The sequence below is a fragment of the Rhinoderma darwinii genome, chromosome 7, assembly GCF_050947455.1.
Source record: "Rhinoderma darwinii isolate aRhiDar2 chromosome 7, aRhiDar2.hap1, whole genome shotgun sequence".
NCBI lineage: Eukaryota > Metazoa > Chordata > Amphibia > Anura > Rhinodermatidae > Rhinoderma > Rhinoderma darwinii.
Window position 1 is genome coordinate 47,875,352 of NC_134693.1, and position 20,465 is coordinate 47,895,816.

The window sequence follows — 20,465 nt, forward strand, 5'->3', positions numbered from 1 at the left end:
CTAAAGATAGAGTAGAATAGTCAATTGTCTTTCTTTACATGCAACACTTAAATCCAAGTTTATCAGCGTAACGTTTGATAGGGTAGCTTAAAAATAAATAATCCCTTTAAATGGATTTTCCTGTTTTATGTATAACAGCGGTGCTGCTGCTGGTCTCGTGGTTACACTGGGCAGTACATTGATCTATCTGTCAAAATGCGGGAAATACCACCTGCCCATGACCGGTATATCTGCCAGTCTTTGTTAAGGGGTTAATACTATGAATAAGTACTGCGTGCCACAAAATATGAAACGCAGTTGACCTTCCAGAATTGATGTCCTTTCTACTTGGAAAATGCCTATAGTTGAAGTTTGAAGTCTTCCAATAAGTAACTTTTGACATATTCACGTATCTCTCTCCCATAGCTTTGTACAGAATGGATCTACGTTGGTGAGGCACTTGGCTCTGGGGTCAGTTCAGATGTGTGGAGTTGGAAGATTTCCTGCCCTTCCAGTCCTGTCCCCTTCTTTACCAGATGTGCCATATCGTACCAACAATATTACGCAAGAGAAGGAGCAGTGTTGTCCTTCATTGGCTGCTGGTAATTTCCGACGTAGTAGACCCCCTGCTAGTGCTTGTGTGTATGGTTCAGATTTATATATGAAGATCATATTTCAATATAGAAGATTTTACTGTGCATATATTAGGTGGCATATATTAGCCGGTGCAATGTAAAGACATGAGGGGGCGGTGCATGACACATGGCTTCAAAGAGAGAACCTGTGTGTCATGCACAACCCATTCAGACCCTGCACTAGGCACATCACATTGTGTCCGTTTTGCCCTGAGTGTTTCTTTAGACCTTCTTCACACAGAGATTTCGTCTGCTGTTTTAAACTGCATGTAAGTACGTCAGGATTTTTTAAATGTAACATTTTTCATGGCATTTTTTTACATGCAGTAAAGATGTTTTTTTCTCTGATGTGTTATTCCTATAGAAAAGTCCGTTGGAAAATTTCCAGAAAAAAAGCCATACCCAAAACATGCTGCATTTTGAAAAAAATGCCACAAACCAAAACCCATTTGCTCACATAAGCTTAGACCAGGCAGACACAAAATGCACCCGATTTTATCGCAGTGGTGCATGCTGCATGATAATTTTGGCGCATCTTGTATGACCTGTTATACACTTTTTTTCTTTTCTTTCTGCCACTTTTGGTTTATTTTGTGGCAGTTTTTGTGGGACATTTTAGGCCACGACCCCTTTCCTTCTAAGTTTACGCACCCTTTTCGGAAGACTTTAAAATAGTTTCTAGTGAGGTGCAAACATCAGAATTCCGCCAAACGGTGTCAGTTTGCGACAACATTTTTTGCATATTTCGACACTATCTAGACCTAGACACAGTAGTAAATCTGTGTAAAGTGTTTTACTATATTTCACTATAGACTTTAAAGTAACATCGGACCTTAAAGGGGTATCCCCCAACTTAGACATTCATGTCATGTCCACAGGATATGCCATAAATATCTGATAGCTCTAGGACCCGCACCTATATCGAGAAAGGGGATCACCCGACCACCGTATCACCCGATGCAGCCTCCACATGCTGCCGATTCCAGGTGGCGACTAGTAGAGAGAGGGCCGCACATTCGCTGGGCTCTCTACATTCTGTTGTATGGTGGTAACGAAAACGGCCAAGCAGCGCTTGCTTGGCTGTTTCCGTAACTTCCTTTTGAATAGAATGGAGAGAGCCATGTGCATGCGCAGCCCTCTCTCCACTAGTCCCTACCCGCCGCATCAAAACCATTCTGGATATAGGTGCGCGTACCAGAGCTATAATAATAATAAAACATTTTATTTATATAGCGCCAACATATTCCGCAGCACTTTACAGTTCAGGGGGTATATTGTACAGACAAAATCAGACATTACATATTGACAAAACTAATTTACAATTCAAACAAGTGGAGTGAGGACCCTGCCCGCAAGAGCTTACAATCTATGAGGAAATAAAGGAGACACAAAGTGTAAAACATGCTTAAGTACAATGGTCCAGCCATCTTTTATACACATGGGATAGTACACATAATGCTGCATGAGCCGGTCACCAGCCAGTGTCCGTGTATTAGGGTGCAAGGAGTGTGGGGGATACTGCTAAATGAAGGAGCCTCATTACTAATGTAATGGAGGGCCAGGGAAAGGAGTCAGATTAGGGAATGTTACAGGCCTGTCTAAATAGATGTGTTTTCAGGGCACGTCTAAAACTGTGGATATTGGGAATTAATCGGATTGTCCGGGGTAGCGCATTCCAGAGGACGGGTGCAGCACGAGAAAAATCTTGGAGACTCTGAGTGGGAGGTTCAGATTATGTCAGATGTTAATCTGAGGTCGTTGGCAGAACGTAGAGCCCGAGTAGGGTGGTAGACAGAGATGAGGGAGGAGATGTAAGGAGGTGCAGCACTGCGGAGAGCTTTGTCGGTGAAAGTAATTAATAAGTTTGAATTTTATTCGGAAGGGGATGGGCAACCAGTGCAGTGACTGGCACAGAGTAGAGGCGTTGGTCATAAATATGAGCCTGGCTGCTGAATTGAGGATAGATTGGAGAGGGGAGAGTTTAGTGAGGGGAAGACCGACTAGTAATGAGTTACAGTAGTCAAGACGAGAGTGAATCAGAGCAACAATGAGAGTTTTGGCTGTTTCCTCAGTAAGAAAAGGGCGGATTCTGGAGATGTTTTTAAGGTGAAAATGACAGGAGAGTGAAAGTGATTGAATGTGAGAAGTAAAGGAAACATCGGAGTCAAAACTAACCCTGAGACAGCGGGCGTGCTGCTTAGGAGTTATGATAGTGCCACACACTGAGCTGGAGACATCAGGTTTAGGGAGGTTAGTAGATGGTGGGAACACAAGGAGCTCAGTTTTAGAAAGATTCAGTTTCAGATAGAGAGAGGACATGATGTTAGAGACAGCGGACAGACAATCACTGGTGTATTGTATTAGAGCAGGGGTGACGTCATGGGAAGAGGCATATAACTGCATATGCCAGAAATGTCTAAGGCTCTGTTCACACCTGCGTCGGAGGCTCCGTCAGGGTCCTCCATCGCAGGTCCGCAGATTTTGCCGGAGTTTACCGGAGACCATAGCACAGCATGCTGCACTATTGCGTCCGGTAAAATCACGGACACCCCAACAGAAAGTTGACGGAACCCATTAAAGTCAATGGGTTTCGGCAAAATCCGTTGTGCAACAGAACCGTTGGTTCCGGATGGAGCAGATCAAGTGAAGTGTGAACCCAGTGGGAATACCCCTTTAAGACTGTCACACATGCAGTTTTTGGTGCAATTTTTTGGGGTGACAAACACAGGAGTGGATACAAAAAGGGAGAAGTATAAGTCATTCCTTTATACTTGTCCATTTGTATTCATTCCTAACTTTGGCTACAAAAACTGCGTCAATACTGCATGTATGAATCTCTCTACTTTGTCACTTCTTTTCTGTGAACGTTGTAAGGTTATAAAGCATGGCAGCCTATTCACTTAAAACAGTGCTTCCCAATTCAGTCCTCATGGAACCGTAAGGGTTTATTTTCTTGATGCGTTTTTGCCGCAATTTTCGTAATCGTGGTATAACTGCAACAGTTTTTGCAAAAATGGCTATTTTATGTGGGGCTTATCAAAATTGCAGCCAAAATCTCACAAGATAACGACTTATGTAAATAAACATTAAGGGTATTTAAACGCGGCATATTTGTTGCAGAATTTTCTGTGACTATCTCATTCATCTGAGTGGGGATGCAGAAATCCATGTCACATGTCATGTATTGAGCATTTCCTTAAGGAGGACCTGTCATGTCCCCAGAAATGTTAATCCGCTGCCATACCTGCATTGCGATTAGAGCGCCGTTTACTTCATGTTTGTAGGTGCCTCCATTCTTCTACAATCAGCGTCTATTCCCCCTAGACTCCCCCGTTCATGTCGGCTGCACCGCTCCCCAGCCTAGTTGTCAACGGGGCTTGTACTTAAGCTGCTCTGATGGAGCGACTTAGGTTCACGCCCCATTGACACTGGATGGTGTATACAGCCTAGTTGGAAATGTATTCATAAATTAGCATATCAGCCGCCGACCTGAACGGGCTGAATGCAGGGGGAACGGACGCGGATTACAGAGGAACGGAGGCTCCTACACGCATGCAATAAACGGTGCTGAAAACGGGGGGAAGGAAACAAAGCGGGTATGGTAGCAGATTAACATTTCTGGGGACATGACCGGTCCTCTTTAATAATGCACAGGTGACAATTAGTTTCACTAAATTTAATAATTATCAAGTGTGCTTTCTCGTTTGGGAAAAGGTGTATTTACACGGGACGTCAGTTTGCTTTGTGGTCAAGACAATGCGCGGTTTACCTGGAACTGCTGTGTTTGTTATGCAGTTATTACAGGTGTAACGCACATTTTTAACGTGTCTCACCTGTAAAAACCGTGCGGCTTTAAGACCTGACCTGCAGGATTTCTTAAAGGTGGGTTTCCAAATCCATTGGTGCCTGCGGCAGAGATGGCAAAACGCACTACATTGTAAGTGTACTCTGGTGCCCTAGGATGGGTTGGCCTCTGATATTGGGTTTCCTTGAGGAAAATTGATTTAAAAAACACCCTTCCCTGTATACTGATGGCTGGTCTGCATGGCCTGCCAGTTATTACCATGACACTTCCAAGGATAAAGGGATGTTTTTAATAACACATGAGGGAATTGCTGATCATTCAATTTCCAAGATCCGCATTTCATTTGAAGCTGTATTAGGGGACCCAAATAAACCAATACAATAAATAAGATAGTAAAGTGCCGGGTCTAATGAGTCCTCCATGATAGCGTCTCCTTTTTTCCAGGTCTTCCTCATTTCTCCTCTGGAATTTTCCGCTGCTGGGGCAGAGACACTTTTATATCCCTGAGGGGTTTGCTGCTCATCACTGGACAGCACATTGTGGCGAGGTGGGTGAAGAATGTTTTTTACATGGCCTGTTTTTATATAATCGGCATTGTAGAGATCACATTGTTAATCATCTTATACATGATTCTTCCACTCACTTCTCGTCCCTTATCTCATGTATAATGTTCCCACTGGATGTTTATAGACCCCAACACTGGAAACAACATATTTTCAACAGTAAATCAGTCATTTTCTCCAATATGGCCAAAATATGAATTTTCTGGTTTTACCTGTAACAGCGACTCTCAGCTTATTACTGCTGTAATTTATTATTAGCTGGATCAATAATTCAGGCATTATAGAATTATTTCCTATATGAGCAACTTACTGTTGCAATACAATAATAAGGCTTCATTACAATGTAGCGTGACGCAACTGTCACATTAATGTCGTCCCCATGTCATGTGATGCGTCACATGTAATTTTCCTGAGAAAATGCTGCACAAAAGATTGCTTACACCTTGTACCATTGCGCAGTTGCATGTTTTGTTACATTCCTTATATCTCGTACTGTATATTTGTTGTTTTCCACTTCATTATCAAGCAGTTATGTCATTTGTGTGCCCATTACATAAAGTATTTGTGTTCAGCAGAATTGGATCATGTTAGTAATTGTAACTATTGTATCCTCAGGAACATTATTCTGGCATTTGCTGGCACTCTGAGACATGGGCTGATCCCCAACCTTCTCGGCCAAGGCACCTACTCCAGATATAACTGCCGGGATGCCGTGTGGTGGTGGCTGCAATGTGTACAAGATTACTGCGACATTGTGCCTAACGGCATATCAATACTCAAGTGTCCAGTCTCCAGGATGTACCCCAAAGATGATTCCCCTCCTTTGCCTGCTGGACAAGTGGTATTTTATTATTTCACCTACGATCATTTACTGAGCTGGAAATACATGATGGTTTATAAGTTACAAGAGCTAAACTACAAAATCCGTACTGACCCGGTTCCCAAGATCTCTTTAAAATGACAAAGTTGCAGCACTTTTAGTGTAGAATGAAATAAGAGCTATAAAGTAAACCCATATATTATACATTTATATTCACACAGTCAATGGTAAGCGTTTAGTGGCAGATGAGATACACTGCCGTGCACTTAGCGGATGGTGTTGGATAATTCAATCCATCGCTTTTTCTACAAAAATTCATTTTTCATTAAAGTTTCACAAATTTTGGAGAACCAGAGAGATTTATGTTGCTTTCTGACAATCAGGGTTTCCTGGTCTAAGATTAATGTACCTCAGAAGACGTCCAGTGAATAAAACATAGTTGGAGGGGTTTCACCCTTCAGCCGCAGGAAACAATTGTCTCTCTTAGGCTACATTCACAGCGTTTTTCCTAAGTTTCTTGTTCGTGTGCGTTTCATATTTGCCTCAGTGGGCTTTGCGTGTGGCGTGCGTTTATCACATCCGTGCAAGCACTTCATTTAAAAAAAATAAAAAATGATTTCTCTGTTTTTTAATGTCTTTGATACATGAAACACGGACAGCACACGGGTGTGCGTCTGTGTGCTGTCCGTGGGTTTTCACGCATCCATAGACTGCAATGGGCGACTAGGTGCGTGAAAACGCACCAATATAGGACATGCAGTGAGTTTCAAGCAACAGACACGCTGCGTGAAAAACAACGCATGTGCGAATGGCCTTATTGAATTGCATGTGTCCGTGTGCTGGGAGTGATTTCAACGCACAACACACGGACGAGTATTACGCTTGTCTGAACGAGCCCTTAGTCTTGCGCAAGAGTTGTTATATTATGCAGGATGAGAAGCCTCATAAAAAACCTTTTGTTTTATCCCTATGGTACACTATTAGGCTCTTCTCACACCTATGAGTTTTTTCTCCATTTTCCATTGATTTTGTTGAAAATAAAAGGAGTTTGTTCTCTTTTTTTTTTTTTTTGTTATAAGGACCAGCCCCTGTATGAGGTCATTCAAGAAGCCCTGCAGCGCCATGCACAAGGTATCAACTTCAGAGAAAGGAATGCAGGACCCCAGATTGACAGAAACATGAGAGATGAAGGTCAGTTCTGTGACTGCAGCACTCAGGGACAAGACAAGACTGGGCCCCTTAGCAAACTTTTCAAGGCCCCCCCCCGAGCATGAACAATAACCAGCTCTATGTAAAAGTTAAGACTTTCATTGCATTTAATGATCAGACCTCAGGCTAGACAAAAAATGTAGGCCCCAAACCAGACCAGCACCTGAAGAGCAAGGGGAACAAGCTCAAAGGCCTATGCCCCCAATTTTTATTTTATTTAAGACAGCTTTTAGAATGAATAATAATCTACACTACATCGTCTCAGCAGTACACTGACCCTGGAAATTACTTTATAATGTAAATTTAGCATTGTGGTGTCTGAAATCTGTGTCTATAAATGCCCGCTTGCTTTATGCCCCCTCAGTGCTCCTTCACAGTGATGATGCCCCCTTAGTACTTACATATAGAAGTAATGCCTTTAATTACCCTCAGTAATAATGCCCCCTTAGTGCCCCCACATGTTAAGGGTGCCCCCCTAGTGTGCCCTTCACAGTGATGATGCCCCCTTAGTGCATCACAGTAGTGATGCTCCCTTATTGCCTGCCCATACAGAAATAGTGCCCCTTAAATATTAAGGGTATTACTCACTTCGCCTCATTCCCACAGTGAAAGGAGCACCTTACTCTTCAGGCCTCTTCCAGCCTGTGCAGTTGGCGCTCAGCGCAGGCAGACGCGATGACCGGGGCACGTAGTGGTCGCTACGGCGGTGGTTACGCCACTGGCAGCAATATTTTACCTCCAGACAAATGCAACCTCACAATAATAAGCTTACTCTTTACTTCCTGACTGTTTTAACTTTATAGGTTTTAACATCAGTGCTGGGGTTGATCCAATAACTGGCTTTGTGTATGGAGGGAACCGACTAAACTGTGGGACATGGATGGACAAAATGGGGGAAAGTGAAAGAGCCCGAAATAAAGGAATCCCAGCAACACCAAGGTACCTGATCTTCTGCACTGTCTATTGTACATATTCTTATTCATTAAGATCGATTGGAGGAGAACCACTTCCAGACAGGGCTCTCCTCAAGAAACATACCCATGCTGTACAATTCTACAGGATGGAGGAGGTGGCATACAACACCAGTTGAAGGGGTGGCAGCTCTAACATATCTATACTGATACATTGTAACAAACTGCAGCCATGTGCGATGAGACTGTTAAGGTTTGTACATGTTGATATTGCATAAGAAAAAACAGATGATACACAAGAACATTGTACATGCACTGATATAAATCAATGTACATGGGCAAGAGCGTTAACTTATCATTGCATCTAAATGTCACATGATCAGCTGAAATTCACATTAACCTTTCCCTCCTCCAATTGATCTTATTATCATATCTCTTACTTGTAAGGGGAATGATTCCCAAAATTTATATCTATACACACTACAGAAATATTTAAAAGTCTTCATTTTATTGAAGATATACCTCCCCCTCCCAATAATGTCTCAATGCCCTAATGGGGCTGAGTGGGCAGTCCCTTTAAGTTCCATTCATGTAGTTCTTCACTAGCATCTCCTCTAGGCTGTGCTTTTTATATTCTAACACTAGATGGCGGTGTCTCCCTTCCTCTTAATTTGTGATGCAGGGACGGTTCTGCTGTGGAGATTGTCGGCCTCGGCAAATCAACCGTACGCTGGCTAAATGCTTTGAATGAGAAGAATGTATATCCGTACAAAGGGGTCACAGTCCAGAGGGAAGGTGAGAAACTTTGAAAGATATTACAGAGCAATACGATCACACACAGAATTTCTTTACTTTGCTAGTTCTGTCACATAAACGGTGTCATGATAATCACACCATTTTTATTTGTATTACATGTATGCAGACAGGTAGTTTGATTATGGGTTTCTGGCCTTATTCCGAGCCTGTGGCTGGTTCACTTTATAATTAAATAAACTTTAAGGTCAATGCACACAATGTGTATTACGTGCGGGTTTGCCGTGCGTATTTGCGTGCGGCAAATCCGTAGCGTAATACAGTACCAGCATAGTCCATGAGATTCCAGGAAATCTCATGTACAAGCTGCAGGATTTTTACGCACGTAAATTGACCTGTGGTGCGGTTTTTACCTGCGAATTTCCTTCGTATTGCTGCGGTGGTGGTGCGTATTTTCCGTGGCAAATTACGCAACGTGTGCATGCAGCCTTAATGTTCTGGTTTTGACAAACTATCCTGTGCAGGAAAGACAAAGACCAACAGCGGTGAATATTGTTGGTGCCATATCTGCATCTTCAGGCCCCTAGTCATTTCCAGTTATCGGCCACTTCTTACTCCATTCTTTTCACATTTTGACTTTACCGCTTTATGTTTGGTATATTCAGGGAAAGACGTATTGTTTACCTTCTGTGAGTGGAATCAGCACATACAGGATCACTTTGAGAGACGCTTCTATGTCTCAGAGAACCCTTCTGATCCTAATGAACAACGTCCAGACCTGGTTCACAAGCGTGGCATTTATAAAGATAGCTATGGAGCCTCTAGTCCCTGGTGTGATTACCAGCTCCGGCCAAACTTCACTATTGCCATGGTGGTGGTGAGTAGGAATCAGAGATTAAAGTATTCTCTTCAATGTACTTGTTCGTTTGAGAAATCCATATCGGGATTTGCAATATCTTAAACATCTTTTCCCAACATTAATGTCTAAACACAGGGACCGTCACCCATCTCGACAAAGAAGGACCGATAAACACATATAAGCACAGAAAAATATTCTACTCCGTTCCCTGTACAATGACACTCTGGACCAGGCACTACTAATTCTTCTCAATGAATTAGAATATCATCAAAAGTTTATTTATTTCAGTCATTTAAAGTAATTAAATTCATAAAGTGAAACTCATATATTATATAGATTCATTACACACAGAGTGATCTATTTCCAGCATTTTTTTCTTTTAATGTTGATGATTTTATGGTAACAGTTAATGAAAACCCAAAATTTAGTATCTCAGAAAATTATAATATTATATAAGCCCAATTTCAAAAATGATTTTTAATACCGAAATGTAGGCCTACTGAAAAGTATGTACAGTATCTGCCCTCAATACTTGGTCGGGGCTCCGACTCTGCATGAATTACTGCATCAATGCAGCGTGGCAAGGAGGCGATCAGCCTGTGGCACTGCGGAGGTGTTATCAATGCGGCGTGGCATGGAGGCGATCAGCCTGTGGCACTGCTGAGGTGTTATCAATGTGGCGTGGCATGGAGGCGATCAGCCTGTGGCACTGCTGAGGTGTTATCAATGCGGCGTGGCATGGAGGTGATCAGCCTGTGGCACTGCTGAGGTGTTATCAATGCGGCGTGGCATAGAGGTGATCAGCCTGTGGCACTGCGGAGGTGTTATCAATGCGGCGTGGCATGGAGGCGATCAGCCTGTGGCACTGCTGAGGTGTTATCAATGCGGCGTGGCATAGAGGCGATCAGCCTCATTCACACCAAATAACTTATTCCTTTGTTCATGGTTCACACAAATAATACCTGTTAAATTAAACCTGTTCTATTAACACCTAATACATGTAAGTTTTTTTGTTTTTTTTTTAACAAACGTAGTTTTCGAACATATATTTACATAGTTCTCTATACTAATACTTTGTGCTGTGTGTCACTATGACACAGGCTTTTCCTAGGGTAAGACTTGTGTGCCCTAACAGGCTAAGGGTATAGACAGTCCTGAGGTCCTTTCTAGGTCTGCACAAGGGTTTCTCAGTCCCCCGGTCATGTCACCAAGAGGGTGACGACAGTGATCACAGGGTTAAACAGCCGGGATCAGAGGTTTCTCCAGTCTCAGTCGTTCGAGTGGTAGCCAAGCCACGCACCAATTCCAGAGTGGAACGATACATTCTACAGCACTGCCTTTATACGATGCTATAGAATAGGCCTCTTAATGACTGCCGTAATATTCTCACCATATTAACTCTGCTCTGTGACTGCATCACCTCTGACCATCTGCCTCTGGTCCAACTTCTAAAATTCAACAAGACCGCTGCGGCCATTCACTGCTGTGTAACGTGATGTCATCATGGCAGGCAGCGATTGGCATAGACATCATGGACCAGGAACCAGGGGGCAGTAACAACATTGAATGTTTCTGATGTTTGGTCGCCAGTCATACAAACCAGAAAACCTCTCTAATAAGAAAACGTGCAGTTTAACACATGGGTTACTGGGATTATCCTGGATATCATGCACTGCGGTAATACAATTATTGATACATGTTTCAGGCTCCAGAGCTCTTTACAGCTCCCAAAGCATGGAAAGCTCTTGAAGTCGTAGAGAAGAAATTAATGGGACCTTTGGGAATGAAAACGCTGGATCCAGAGTAAGTGGATGTCTTATCTTATTGATTTTTTTTTTCTCTTTTATTAAGTGTATTCATTATTATAACATGTAGAAGTTTAGCAGCTATTGGTATAAATACTTGGGAGAAAGACTATAGTAAGATGAGTAATAAATAAGCTAATTTGCAGGTCCCATCCAATGCATGACAATCTTATTTTGGAAGAAAACATATTAGGCACTGGCAGTAAGTGTTGTGTGATATTGTTCTGTTCTTATGAGAGCCGTATACAGTTAGAAATGGCCGTGTTGAGGCTATTACAGGGCTGTCCGACAGACTGTCAATCCTTACATTTGCACTGGGCAGGAAAATGTTTTGCATACAACTCTCCATTCCAACAATATCTTACAAAATACTGACATTTTGAAAAGGATATAAGTTTTAAGCGCCTACAAAGAACAGAAGTTATTTAATTAACTCAATAATATCACAAGTGAAAATAAAAAATCTGATGAATCCTCAGTTTAGAACTGTCGGTTCTATGCAAATAATAATTTTTTTCCCCTTTGCCCTACTAAGCACCGAAGTATAGCACCGATATAACCTTTAGGGTCAGTTCACACATTGCGTAAACACTGCGGATTTTCCGCAACGGCATTCGTTGTGGAAAATCCGCAGCAAATACAGTAGCCGCAAAGTGGATGAGATAAAACAAATCTCATCCACACGCTGCGTAAATACGGAGCGGAAAAAGCGCTCAGAAATTTACCTGCGATGCAGAATTTTATTCCCCAGCATGTCAATTGTATTTGCGTAAACGCTGCTTATTTTTTTGTGGGTTTTCCCCATTGAATTCAATGGGAGGTAAAACCCGCAACAAATATAAGTTGTTGCGTCTTTTTGCAGCGATTCCGCCGCAAAAAACACAACTCAAAAAAAAAAAAAATTATACTTACCCAGGAGTCTATGTTTCCTCCTCCAGGCCGGCTTCCAGGGATGACGTTTCATCCCATATGATCGCTGCAGCCAATATCACAGGCTGTAGCGGCCGTCAGATGGGATAACACGTTATTAAAAGAGGCCGGCCTGGATGACGTCAGCGGCCCGGCCTCCTGGGATGATGCTTCATCCCATGTGACCGCCGCTCTAGCCAATCATGATTGGCTGCAGCGGTCTCCTGGGATGAAACGTCATTCCAGGAGGCCGGCTCTCTGACATCATCCAGGCCGCAGCGGACATTCTGGCCGAAAAACTGCACCACAGTTTGGTGTCAGTTTATCGCCCTGTGTAAACTCAGCCATAAAGTGACATTCCTGGCATACACGGGGAGAATCCAGATGTTGCTAGGAGTGGTGGTGCCCACTCCTCCCCCATAGTCTCGCTGATGTGGTTCCCACTGATCAGAATATCAATGGGTATCTTCGCGCAGTCTACTGCACGCTCAGGTCCTGGGCAGCGATTGTTATGATAGACCTGTATAGAAAATCCAGGGCGCATGCCTTTTTGATGAGCTCTACAGTAAGCTAGGAATAAAATCAGGTTGGACTGCTGTCTTTTACAACCACTTTTTTAACCTTTCTGTTGGTGCCAGAAAAAAAGTGGCGTAGGAGCTTCATAAAAACTGATTAAGAAAAAGTGGCCTTGTCGCCCATGGCAATCAATCCCAGTGCAGCTTTCATTGAAGTAGTGCAATTTAAAGGGGTTATCCCACCACAACAACATATCACCTATCCCGTGGATAGGTCATAAGTGTTTGATCTCTGGGATCCCCACCGATCAAGAGAATGGGGGGTTTAGGGTCCCCTGAATGAATGGAGCACCGCGCTCAACCTTCCCTGGATAGGTGATAAGTTTTTGAGGTGGGATTACCCTTTTAAGAATTAAATCTAAGGCCTCTGTCACATCTGTGTCGGTCTTTCTATTGTTCTGCTCCGTCAGAATTCCGTTGTGCGACGGCGCCCAACGGATCCCATTAACTTTAATGAGTTCCGTCGTGGTGTCCGTGGTTTTACCAAAAACAATAACGCAGCAGGCGCTATTGTTTCAGGTATATTCGGCCGGATCTCTCCACTCCAATGCAGGTATGAACAGGGTCTAAGCTGTGCTTGGTTGCTAAAAGCCACAAGGTAAATCAGATCCATATGTCTGTTCTCTTTTATTTATTTCTTTTGATCCTAATTTAATCTCGGAAATTCCTTAAAACAATTAAAGGTAATGCCCCAGAAGGAGAGCAAAGGGTTTCTGCGAGAATAGTTCCGCTTCCATCTCAGTATCTCCCGTGAGCAGATGTTAGATGCAGGCTTAGCTGTCATTATTACTTCCCTTGGGTATTTTCATTAACAAACGAAGACAGAATAAATTGTCCTCATTTATCTTGACTTCAAGGCACCTTTATAAGGTACCTGCACCCAAAATGCATAATTCTTGTTTTATTATATACATTCACCTGTGAAACCATTTCAACTTTTAACCAGACATTCACGAGATCCCCCCCCAGGCCTGATCTATATATGCTTTTGTCATTCATGATTGTCACACCAGCAGACAAATACCAGGCCTTACCCTGTCACCCCTATGTCACAGCTCTTTTTGACAGGCGGCATTTTATGTGACGTAAGAAAATTTCTCATCTGTTTACTACAGTTTTCAGGACTTTCTGTCGCTGATTGTAAAGTGTAGATACAATGATCAATCTCTTCCCAGTATATAACTTAGTCTAGGTCCCATGTAAACGGCTGTATTATTGCTCCAGAGAACCTCTGAGTTTTATGAAGACGTAATACAGCGTCCATAGAGGTGCATGGGACTTTGCTATACTTTACCTCTGCATGCTACCGATTTTATACGGAGGCAGACAGACCTCATCAGATGCTGTATTATCAAGCTATTCTAATATGGCTCCTTAGTTCAGCGCTGCAGGGACTCGGAGTTCTTCCTTACAGCCTCCTGTACATGGCTCCGATGTGTTCATGAGGCCTGAAGGTGATACTTGTTGGTAATAATTGTAATAATTGTAAGACATTATTACACTTTATAAGAAGACTAATTGATTTTTTTCTTTTTGTTTTTTTTTAGCGACATGGTTTACTGTGGAGTCTATGACAATGCTCTGGATAATGATAATTATAATGTTGCAAAAGGATTTAATTACCACCAGGGACCAGTAAGGCCATTTGTGCATTTTTTGAATTATTTTACATTTCTGTCTGTGCTGCGCCAGATCTTGACGTCTGCTTTGTTTTTCAGGAATGGCTCTGGCCCATTGGGTATTTCTTGCGTGCCAAGTTGCACTTTGCCAAGTTGATAGACAAGGAGACTTACCAGAAAACAGTGGTGTTAGTGAAGAATGTGCTGTCTCGTCACTATACACATCTGGAGAGGTGAGGATAGACTGATAATAACATTGCAATAGTTTAATCGCTTATAAATATATGTTCTGCCACTCCAAAAGCTACAAGTATATTCCAAACACACCTATACAAATGATCTAAAAAATCACCTACCTATTCTTATCCTGAAGCTGCAGTATTGTAGTAATTAGTGACAACAAAATGCACCAAAAAAAGCCGTTTGAAACATATAGGACATTGTTAATTTACACTGTGTGTGTGATGCTGCAGCTTTGTATCCCTTCAATGGAATTGTTGTCTTGTCTCTACCCACACTGCTCTTGGGTATATAAAGGGCATTACTAAGCGGAAGGTGGTTACATTAAAGGGGTTATCCCATGAAAGACATTTATGAAATATCCAAAGGTTATGTCATAAATGTCAGATAGAACGGTCCCCCCTAGTCCCCGGTCTAGCTTTTTCTGCTCACGCTGACTTCCGGCCACTTCTTGATTACATGGTCGGGAGTTACGGAAACAGCGTAACTCGCTAAGCTACGCTGTTTCAGTAGCTCCCATAGTAGTGAATGACAGTTACAGAAGCCGCGTAGCATGAAAGCTACGCTATTTCCGTAACTTCTATTCAGTTCTATGGTAGTTATTGAAACAGCGTAGCTCAGCGAGCTACGCTGTTTCCGTAACTCCCGACCATGTAATCAGTAAGTGGCTTGGAAGCAGCGTGAGCACCTCCAAAAAAGCAAGAACGGGGTTTAAGTGGCCCAGAGGTGGGACCCACATCTATCTGACATTTATGACATATCCTGTAGGTATCAAAGTAAAAAAATAAATAAGGCTTCGTTCACATCTGCCAGGGTCACGTTCCGTCTGAGCTTTCCTTCGGAATAGGACCCTGACTGACACAAACGGAAACCAAAGGTTTCAGTTTCCATCACCATTGAATTCAACGGTGACGGATCTGGTGCCAATGGTTTCCATTTGTCTCCGTTGTGCAAGGGTTCCGTTGTTTTAATGTGAACGAAGCCTTACAGCACCAGAATAAAATGATGATATGGAGTGCAAAGCCCAACAGGACTGGATCCTGCCGTAATAGTCACCAATGTAGAAATAAGAGATCCAGGGATCACATCCAAAGTAACAAAAATGTATTCACCCATGCGACGTTTCAGCTACACAGAGCCTTTCTCAACCCCTTTAATACAGAGAAGATAACTCCCAGGGTAAAAGAATATGGTCGGGGTCCATCCTGAGGCCTCATAGGAGTTCTATGGAATAAAAGTGTATTTAGTAAAATCTATGTTGTAAATTCTCTCTAGCATTTAGAAGAGGTTGTCTCACGAACACTACCGCTTTTTTTTTTTTTTTTTAATTAATCCGGTCTGATGGTCAACTGACCACCACGGTTCCAGCTTCTAAAATCCCCAGCGATCAACTGTTATTAACAGTGGAAACTGTGGCCAGCCATACATTTCCCCTGGAGCGGCCTCTGCAGGGAAAATGTAGTATAGGTAGTTATTTAAATTAATGGCTACCCATGTAATAGATGTATGGGCCGAATCCACTGGAGCAGGAGCTGCTTATACTTAGTGATTCTCTGGCATATAGACCGGGGGTCCCGAGCAGGAGACGCAATTCTATAACGTCCATACGTCCTAATAGGGCATATGGAAAGGGGTTATCTTAGTACTAAAACCCCTTTAATGTCATTAACACCTTGAAGCTATTTTACAGTTTACATATTAATGTACATAAAACGGGTAACTTTGTAAACACATTGAATTCCTTATCTTGTACTAAACCTTAGCGTTCTCTTACATGGGCCGTGTAAACGGGTGCCGATCAACAAGATAGCTCGTCGATCAGTGCTCGATTACTCCTTTCACAAGGAGCTATGAATAGGGACGAGCGATCGTTACTACGAGCACTTGTCCCCATACATTTCCATCATGTCAGCAGCACGTCTCCCTGTATACACTGGGAGACGTGCTACCAACAATGATAATATTTCATTTTACATAAACGATACGATCAGCCGATGAACGAGCAAACTCTGATCAGCTGATTGTTACCCTGTTTACACTGGGCAATGATTGGGAACGTGCGTTCATATGAAAGCTTGTTTGCCAGATACTTGGCCCATGCATTCACCACACGGTATGCATTATAGCTCAGAGCTGCATTTACAATTCTGCAAATGTCTGAGCTGTAATCTTCCATTGTCCCTTTCTAGCTCAATGTCTGCACAGAACTTGCTCTGGTGATTTGTATTCTGGCACTGACAGTAATCTTCTGTAGGAAACATTAACTGTACTAGTGCACACTACTTATCAGCCCAGCTAAGCAGTTATAGATGGATCTGTCAACAAGCTTGTTGACTGTTTCCTGTAGAAACCAAAAGAATAGTGAATACAGCTCTGAGCTATAATACAGGCTAATCAGGACCAGTGCAAGTAAAAAAAATGTGTTCACAAAGTTACCCAACAGTTTCTGTGGATTATATCTATATATAAACTCTAAATGAGAAAATATGTAACTATTCAGTAATCTTTTTCTTATGATGTTTAAATATATCAAAGGTCAATACACAGAACTGTCTAATGATATCATTATACCAAGGAATTTACTGTATTTTTAATTTTTTTTTTACTGTACATTTCCTATGGGTCATATTTAGGTCATATGGTACAGATTCAGTACTTTAGTGCCTACCACAATGCCAGCCACACTGCCCCATCACATTTCCAGTTACAGTGCTCTATCATATTGCTAGCCATAGGGCCTTCCCCTCAGCTTACCACATAGCAGAGGTGTGGAGCATTAGGGGTTAATGGGGATGTATCTGCGCCCTTTCAGTGTCATTGCTAAAGAGTCAGGCTACATTCACACGAGCGTGACAGATTTATGCACATATAAAATGTGCGTAAATCTGTCCGTGTGCGTTGCGTTATGCATCATTGTGCTTTGCGAGTGTCATTCGTTTTTCACACACTTGTAAGCACTTGTTTTTTTTATGTATTGATGCGTAAAACACGGACAGCACATGGATGTGCATCCTTGTGCCATCCGTGGTTTTCACGCACCCATTGACTTCAATGGGCGGCTTTTCACACACCAGTATAAGACATGCAGTGAGTTTCACGCAACGGATTCTCAGGGCTCATTCAGACGAACGTGAATAACGTCCATGTGCTGTGCATGGAAATGACACGCAGCACACGGACCCATTAATTTCATTGGGGCTATTCACACATGCAGGAGTTTTCACGCAGCGAGAGTGAGTTGCGTGAAGCTCACTGCATGTCCTATATTGGTGCGTTATCACGCACCAACGCGCCCATTGAAGTCAATGGGTGCGTGAAAACCACGCACCGCACACAGATGCACATCTGTGTGCGATGCGTGATTTGTGCATCAATTCAATTGAAATGAATAACAAAACAAAAAAAGATGTGCTTTGCGAGTGCGTGAATAACGCATGCCACTCGCAAAGCACACTGATGCATAACGGACCAGATCCACAAGCCTTTTTCACGCGCGTGAATCTGATACGCTCATGTGAATGTAGCCTCACTGTGTGAAAACTCACACATGTCTGAATAGCCCTATTGAAATCAATTGGGCCGTGTTGTAACGCACAGCACACGGACGAGATTCACGTTCGTGTGAATTGGCCCTTAAGATGCATTTTAGATAGTTGTTGGCTGAACGTTCAGCCGACGGCTATTCCTCCAGAGCCTCATGCACACTCACGCTGGGCTCAGGAGTAGAGAGTAAGCCGTGGCTTTTTTCCTTAGAAATAAAAGGATTGGGCATGTTGATATCCAACAGCCTGATCTTTCTTTCCCCAAACAGCTGCCATAGTGGTAGTGCCGGGACACCAATATACACATTGGATGGTCGGCCGGTCCTGCTGAAGTCGGTGGGTTTGGCCAGCATTCATCTAATGTGTATGACTACTATTTTTTGCTGCTCCTGTTCATAGTAGGGATGTGGCTAGAAGAACATGGCAGAGCATAAACTGTGCAGATTTAATATGCTGTGTGTACCAGTGTCTGTGTCAGTACTCACTGAAAGTCAGATTTGGCAGACGTCTGTGTATAATGTGTAACAGTTCAGTCATCTGATAACATAGAGATTTGTACACACAGCACAGGACATGCAGCTTCCACACACTGCACTGCCAGGACCCTACATACACATGGAGCTCAGATTCTCTTGCTCCTGTACACTGGCAGCGGAATACATTCCGACTATGAGAAGCGCCAGCAGATTGCCTGACAGTTTTACCCCCAAAAAAGTGCATGTAATATTCCAAAAATGACGGTTACTATAACAAGGGGGCATCTACTATGTCTAGAGAAAGAAGGTTTCTACAACAACATAGAAGGAGATTCTTTACTGTAAGAGCAGTGACACTATGAAATTCTCTGCCAGAGGAAGTTGTTATGATGAATTCACTTTAAGAGTTCAAAAGTGGTCTGGATGTGTTATATGACTGTAATAATATAACAAGTTATGGTTACCAGATTATTGTAGATCGGTCGTTGATTTAGGGATTATTTTTTTCCTAAAATGAGGAAAATTGGCTTTTGTCACATGGGGGTTTTTAGCTACCAATGGATCAACATTGCAGGAAAATAGACTGAACCAGATGGACTTCTGTCTTTTTTTAAAGCTTACAAGTTATGTTACTCAATAATGTAATTCCAGTCATCCTATCTCTACTTCATTGTAATGTTGAGAATTTCTCTTCTCCAGATCCTCCTGGAAAGGTCTTCCTGAGCTAACCAACGAAAATGGTCAGTACTGTCCCTTCAGCTGTGAGACACAAGCCTGGTCTATATCTGCGGTGCTCGAGGTCCTACATGACCTGTAGATCACCCCACTACTAATTATTTTATTGCTATTTCATTCATTTTATGTTTTGGAATTTTTATATCCTATCAAGAAGTAGGAGGATGGAATGATTTCAAGCTCTGGAGAAACTGTATGCAAGGAACTGACCTCGTAGTGATGTTACAAAACTTACCACAGGGATTAGTCGTTTGTTAATCACTGAAACAGTGTCTGAAACTTTGTGTGAAATACTTGTTCACTTTGCACATAACCCAAGTCAGTCCTACAATAATTCCATTCGCGCCCACTGGTCACCATATTACACAGTACTTTGAGTGCTTCTGTTCTTAATACTGTAAATAAAGTCATCAGATTCCTGGTAAAAAATGGTGCTGCGGCAGAAGCTCTCACATTATTATAAAGGGGGATTTAGGCAGTACATAGAGAACTAGGATTATAATTGCTGAGCATTACTACTGTAAGATGGGGGTCAGACATTAGAGTATCCGTTTATAAGATATGCATGGGTAGAACTGCGGATTCTATTGGGTCAGATGTGTCCATTATAAGCAGAGTAACATCATATTTACTTAAAGAGGCTTTGTCACCAGATTATAAGTGCCCTGTCTCCTACATAATCTGATCGGCGCTGTAATATAGATAACAGCAGTGGTTTTTATTTTGAAAAACGATCATTTTTGAGCAAGTTATGAGCAATTTTAGGTTTATGCTAATTCGTTTTTTAATGACCAACTAGGCGTGTTTTTACTTTTTACCAACTGGGCGTTGTACAGAGGAGTGTATGACGCTGACCAATCAGTGACCAATCAGCGTCATACTCCGCATTGTTCCAGCTCAGAGTGATTGTGCAGGGAAAGTAGCTGGGCTGGAACAATGAGAAGTGTATGATGCTGATTGGTCACTGATTGGTCACTGATTGGTCAGCCTCATACACTTCTCTTCACAACGCCCACTTGGTAAAAAGTAA

The 20,465-nt window shown here is 42.5% G+C and overlaps 1 protein-coding gene across 4 annotated transcripts in view; it reads left to right on the forward strand.

Annotated features, from left to right (window-relative positions):
- The window catches only part of AGL (amylo-alpha-1,6-glucosidase and 4-alpha-glucanotransferase), a 92,914-nt gene extending 72,808 nt beyond the window's left edge, over positions 1-20,106 (forward strand). For all 4 annotated transcript variants that reach the window (XM_075833342.1, XM_075833340.1, XM_075833341.1 and 1 more), the window contains 11 exons: positions 406-581; positions 4,864-4,966; positions 5,598-5,823; positions 6,882-6,993; positions 7,815-7,950; positions 8,605-8,717; positions 9,341-9,552; positions 11,240-11,337; positions 14,371-14,458; positions 14,542-14,675; positions 19,400-20,106. In XM_075833342.1, the coding sequence (XP_075689457.1) occupies positions 406-581; positions 4,864-4,966; positions 5,598-5,823; positions 6,882-6,993; positions 7,815-7,950; positions 8,605-8,717; positions 9,341-9,552; positions 11,240-11,337; positions 14,371-14,458; positions 14,542-14,675; positions 19,400-19,517 (1,516 nt within the window). In that variant the 3' untranslated portion in view covers positions 19,518-20,106. The remainder of the gene's footprint in view (positions 1-405; positions 582-4,863; positions 4,967-5,597; positions 5,824-6,881; positions 6,994-7,814; positions 7,951-8,604; positions 8,718-9,340; positions 9,553-11,239; positions 11,338-14,370; positions 14,459-14,541; positions 14,676-19,399) is intronic.
- Positions 20,107-20,465: the final 359 nt, after the last annotated feature.